The sequence below is a fragment of the Diaphorina citri genome, unplaced genomic scaffold (assembly GCF_000475195.1).
Source record: "Diaphorina citri unplaced genomic scaffold, Diaci psyllid genome assembly version 1.1 scaffold52, whole genome shotgun sequence".
Lineage (NCBI taxonomy): Eukaryota > Metazoa > Arthropoda > Insecta > Hemiptera > Psyllidae > Diaphorina > Diaphorina citri.
This window is the reverse complement of record NW_007377489.1, coordinates 418,005-424,004: the sequence shown is the minus strand read 5'-3', so window position 1 is coordinate 424,004 and position 6,000 is coordinate 418,005. Positions and strand designations below refer to the sequence as shown.

Sequence of the window (6,000 nt, the reverse complement as noted above, 5' to 3'; positions counted from 1 at the left end):
CAAATGATATGATCATAGTGGCTTTGAAAACAATGGAGGTGGGATCTTCTTACATAACTCACATTACTGCTTTTACGTTAAATGGAGAGATATTATTAGAGGATACTTTAGTTTCTAATACAGATAAATTTGAGGGTATGGAATTCATCCACCCCTATGATCCTATTCTCAACCATACTGCTTCAGCAAAAGATTTGGAAGAAATTAAATCATCAGCACATATCCACTTACCACTCTCACAGAGTTTGTTAACATTCTGTTCTACGCTTATATTAATAATTTATTCGATCAAATAAAAAGTCAGATAGGTATTGATATTCTGATATGTATGTAGTAAGTTTAAGTACAAAGAACTGATATTTTTTATTTGTTCTTCTTTTTTGGATGCGAATGATAGGTAATGATAATTAATGTGTCTACGTCAACCCAAGCTACACGCTCATCATTTAAATTATGATTAAATCTCAATGATATTTTGCTAGTAGGTAGAGCGGTAGAGGCGTAGCTGGTAGGTGCAGAACCCAGGTGCGTACCAGAATCTGGCATAATCTCATCGATTCAAGCCAGCGGCGATTTCACGTTAAATGGACCAGTTGCCAATAGATCACCGAAATAAAGGAAATGTTACGCGTGGTTGTGGTACCCGGATGGGTGACCATCCAAAATCGCCAATCAAAATGTACCTAGGTACTAGATAGGGATTCCTCAGGTCCTGGGACCGCAAAGTACCTATCTAATACTTCCTCAGGACCCAGATCCCCTAACATTAACAACCAATGCGATTTTGAATACAAATAGCTTCAAAAATTACTGTGCCAAACTTGATTTTACTGGGGTTCTGGAATATTTTTGAATCGATATACACATTCGCATCAAACACTGTAGTGTTCTAGTAGGTGTAGAGGAAAATGCAAGCTACACAAATAGGTACCCCCAAACGTGCTCATAACGGTACCACGGGTAGCAGGTGTTTCTGTTCGCGGGCAATCAGTTTTAGTTGGAACTGATTTGTTACAACTATGCACCGGGGGAAAAAAAAAAAAAAAAAAAAAAAAAAAAAAAAAAAAAAAAAAAAATCAGGCAAGAAAGGGGAAAAAGATAAGATAAACCGAGAAGAAGAGGTTGGAAATAAAATATTGATCAAAGAAAGGTTGCAAAGGTTGAGTCGTGGAGGAAGAAAAGGAGCATCAAAAATTCATGAAATACACCTGGAAACGGAAAGAGCTGAGAACTTGTTGGTCCATAAACTATTTACGAAGTCATTTAACAAACAAGAAGGCAGAGATAAAGTTCTAGCTTGGAGCATTTGTTTCGACTTCTGTGTGTGTCCGTTTGCCTACGATGCTACTTATGCCATCAATCGTTCCAACAAAAGTACGCTCTTGTCTCTTGTGTTACCTATAGGGCTATTGGGCTTTAGAATTCACCAAAATACCTACCTAAGTACCTACTCAGTATATCAATCTATCAATCCACCACTTGATGTTGGAGTAATTCAACGTAGAGAATCTATTTATTTACATTCTAAATGTCAAAGCCCTTTGATGTTCCTGATATTGTTTTAGATGAAAGGTTTATTGTACATCGAGTATTTGCAACCTGGATACTTATTATGTAGGCAAATACCACAGGATATGAAGTACTATGCACCATGGAGTGTTGCTTTGTTTCTTTGCAATCAGTGTGGTTCTGCCAGTTCAAATCAAGGCTCGCCCTGGAGGTAAGACTTGGAAATTATTCATCATTAATTATTCATAATTCATTGATTGACTTCGTAAAGTGAAAAGACAAATACTAGAAGTAAGTAAATACATATGGACCGTTTTTAACTGGGAAACCTGAAATCGTGGCCCCTTCATTTTTTACTAAAAAAACCGGTTTAAATGGGAAAATAGAGCCTCTATAAGTGGGAATGACTTTTTCTAGATACTTGGTCCGGAGCCTCTGTAAGTGGGAAAGGTTGCCTTTTTCCTAGGTTCGGAGCCTTCAGCGGACCTCTGTAAGTGGGAATTTGAAGGAAAGCATAGTAACCCTTACAGACAGATTCCTCTTCCTCCAAACCAGTGTTCACATTTACCTCTATAAGTGGGAATAGGAAAACGGCAACCTCTCCAAGTGGGAAACTTTTTAACTCGGAAACCTGTATAAGTGGGGGGAAAAATTGTCTGTCCCTTGGACTCCCACTTAGACAGGTTCGACTGTACTCACTATAGGTATTGGAACCTAAAATGAACATAGGTAGATAATATTTAATGTAACAAGTTAGATTGTAGTGCCTTTAGGTGGGTATGTACAGCTAGAAAAAGAGTAGGTACCTACCTAATAATACTGACTCAATAGTCTCAATACCATAACATTATTTCTATTCCAGAGCTCCGTGTGAGATCACTTTCTACTCATAGTCCAGACCATCAATCAAACAATCAATCAAATCACCCAAAGTTGACCTGTGATCCTTGCCATTATGAAATCGCCCTCATTACAGACAACGATGAAAAATCCAAGTCCAAAACCAACCCAAATCTATGGGAGAGTAAATTTTCTAAAACCACTCTAGATGTAAAAGCAACAAATTCTGGAAATTTCACTGTGACTGTAGGAAAACTAAACACGGTCATTCTGAGTTCTAACATTGACGAAGATGGAAAAGGTATGGAATTATCAGAGTTGATTTATTACAATGGAAATCTTCTTACGTTTGATGACAAAACTGGAACTGTGTTCCACATTGTAAATGACAAAGTCAAACCATGGGTGACATTAAATAATTGTAACGGCAGTAAGGCGGATGGCTACAAATCTGAATGGGCAACTGTGAAAAACAAGAAACTTTATGTAGGGAGTGCGGGATTTCCTTGGGCTCCAAGCAGTGATGAGACTGTTGAGCCAAAGAATTGTGGACCACAGTGGATCAAAATCATAAGCGAAACAGGAGACGTTCAAAATGTAAATTGGAAACCGATGTATAATAAAATCCAGAATGCCACCAAGTGTAAGGGTTATATCACTCATGAGGCTGTCATGTGGAGCGAAATTCAGAACAAGTGGTTCTTCGCGCCTAGGAAGTGTTCACTGGAAGCTTTCAATTCATCAACAAATCATCTGATAGGTTCAAACATCTTAATCATGACGGATGAAAACTTCAATAAAATTGAAGTAGTTGAAGTTGGTCCTACATTGGCAGGACAAGGGTTTTCTAGCTTCAAATTTCTACCTCATTCAGATGATACACTTATTGTTGCTTTGAAAACTCACGAGGATGATAACTCATTTCGTACTTTCATCACCGTTTTTGGAATCAATGGCGATATTTATTTGAAAAACGCCCTGATGTCTACCGAAGATAAATTTGAAGGTGTAGAAATTTTGCACAAATGAATTCCATCTCCCTAATAAAGTAGCCCTGCCCTGCTCTGCTTGCAAGGACACGTGTAAAAGGTATACTTACTAACAAGAGAGCTGTTTCAAAATAGTGGAGATGTTCGCCCTATCACACTAAGTAGGTATGCCTACCACACATATCAATTTATGTAAATAATATATCTGTCTCTGTTATTTATTTTGCACTGAAATGAAGTTATATTATTAAACAGTTATAATAATAAACAATGAAAATATGTCAAAATTATTCTTTTTAACATGACATCTGACACTTGACAAAAGGAATTATGTCAAGGGGGCCTAAAGTAATTACTTTGTTTAAGGAAAAAAAAAACGCGAACTCGTCCAAAATATTGTCTTACCTATAGCTTTTCTTAATCCTTAGTTATAGAATATTTTCAAATATGTAGTATTGTAATGCCTATGTGGTCTGATTCTCAATCAAATGAAGATAATGTACCATGCCTTCCAGAGATTAGAACCCTCGTCCTCCCGCTTACCAGGCGAGCGCTAAACCACCGGATTACCAAGGTACCAGAAACTTTTATGCTTCGTAATTAGTATAATCACAACTTTTAACACCGGTTACCTCTATAAAAAGACTGGAAACGAGAATAAGAACTATATTCCCTTGTTCTTTGTGTTAATTAGTGTAGGTAAGCTTAGACTGCACTACTTTTTTTTTTTTTTTTTGCTGCAGCATTTTCAGATTCTACGAGTTGAAAAAAGCAAACATTAAAAGAAGGAAAAGAAAATGAAAGTTTTGAAAAACATATACGTGCTCTGAATTTCATTCGAGCTAAATCATAAAATTTCGAAACGCTTATTAATGGTGCGCAACTTAGTTGTGTATTGGGAGTTTAGGAGCAGCAAGTGGTAAGTATCAATCATTTCACACCCATCTCATTCCATTGGAGAGAGTGAAAGTGAACCTATTGCAACTCTTTACAGGTAGACGTCGAAAAATCCTGTTTGGTAGATAATATTGTAAAATTTAAAATGGACAAGTAAGTATTTAACAAGGAACCATACTTTTAAATAAATAATTGTCATAAAATTAATATACCTAGACACCTAGTCGTATGAAACCTAAGCAATTAAAGCATACCTAATAATATAGACCATGTTTAGTGAAAACATCACATATAGCTGGACGCTGGACATCTCAAGTTAAACATCTCCTGTCTTCCCCCTTTCTCAAAAAAAATTAAAAAAAAAAAAAAAAAAAAAAAAAAAAAAAAAAAAAAAAATCAGGCAAGAAAGGGGAAAAAGATAAGATAAACCGAGAAGAAGAGGTTGGAAATAAAATATTGATCAAAGAAAGGTTGCAAAGGTTGAGTCGTGGAGGAAGAAAAGGAGCATCAAAAATTCATGAAATACACCTGGAAACGGAAAGAGCTGAGAACTTGTTGGTCCATAAACTATTTACGAAGTCATTTAACAAACAAGAAGGCAGAGATAAAGTTCTAGCTTGGAGCATTTGTTTCGACTTCTGTGTGTGTCCGTTTGCCTACGATGCTACTTATGCCATCAATCGTTCCAACAAAAGTACGCTCTTGTCTCTTGTGTTACCTATAGGGCTATTGGGCTTTAGAATTCACCAAAATACCTACCTAAGTACCTACTCAGTATATCAATCTATCAATCCACCACTTGATGTTGGAGTAATTCAACGTAGAGAATCTATTTATTTACATTCTAAATGTCAAAGCCCTTTGATGTTCCTGATATTGATTTAGATTTAGATGAAAGGTCATTGTACATCGAGTATTTGCTACCTGATGGATACTTACCTATTATGTAGGCAAATACCACCATCAGGATATGAAGAGGATGAAAACCATTAATTGGGTAATCAAATGTAGATAATGTAATCCAGGCATTGTTTGATAAAGTTACTTCTAGTGACAAGTTGATAACAAAGCAGGCGAAATTTACAAATCACGAGTGGGAAAAAATACATACGAGTCTGTAGTTTCGCACATCATCTGGCGACAAGCAAATTTATATGGAATACCTATATAGAATACGTGGCTTCGTAGCTATTGTTATCAACGGTGATGGGGGACTAGGAAAACGTAGGTACGGCATGTCAGGTGACATAATTATGATGAATGAGGTGTCTGCTGCTACTATTACTGCTGCTGTTGGGACGTAGAATTAGGATGGCGAATCTCACAACCTTGTGCCAGTCAATCATAGATAGAGTGAGGGAATTTTTGGAGACACGAGGCACACCTCACAGTTGACATGTTGAATTTGTTAGAATATGGGCGAAACCGAGCGCAGAATGTCATCGCCTTTACACATTTGACGTCGTCATTTCCCAACGGATGGCTGAATGTCACACAATGACGTGAAGGTCACACATCGCGTCACTACCAGACAAAACCAAATTTTTCCTTCAGTCTGTTGCGAAAAAAAAAATGGGGAAGTAAAACAGAAAAACACTTTGCTTATGAAAAATTACTTATTATCAAAAAAAAAAAAAAAACATGAGGAAGATGTAGTATCATTCCCTCCTGAGATTAGAAGGCATTGTTTTATGGCAGGCTATCTCCTAAAAAAAGAAAACAAAGCCAATTTCTTTGCCTTGTTTTCTTTTTTTTGTAAGTACCT

The 6,000-nt window shown here is 36.7% G+C and overlaps 1 protein-coding gene across 3 annotated transcripts; it reads left to right on the top strand.

Moving 5' to 3' along the window:
- Positions 1–311: 311 nt before the first annotated feature.
- LOC103516319 (apyrase-like) lies at positions 312–3,615 on the top strand. Of its 3 annotated transcripts, none has more exons than XM_017447121.2 (3): positions 312–1,026; positions 1,652–1,720; positions 2,372–3,615. In XM_017447121.2, the coding sequence occupies exons 1-3, from the start codon at positions 1,020–1,022 to the stop codon at positions 3,376–3,378; spliced, it is 1,083 nt and encodes a 360-aa protein (XP_017302610.1). In that variant the 5' UTR covers positions 312–1,019; the 3' UTR covers positions 3,379–3,615. The 3 variants fall into 3 exon arrangements, 2 of the variants coding, with proteins under 2 accessions (XP_017302610.1, XP_008479509.1); XM_008481287.3 differs by having other exon boundaries at positions 314–1,016; positions 1,642–1,720; XR_003393441.1 differs by lacking the exon at positions 312–1,026 and having other exon boundaries at positions 1,692–1,800; positions 2,372–2,485.
- Positions 3,616–6,000: the final 2,385 nt, after the last annotated feature.

Excerpts from the sequence above, each read along its gene's own strand:
- LOC103516319 (XM_017447121.2), top strand. Across the intron at positions 1,721-2,371 it reads AATCAAGGCTCGCCCTGGAG|AGCTCCGTGTGAGATCACTT; the intron begins GTAAGACTTGGA and ends TTTCTATTCCAG.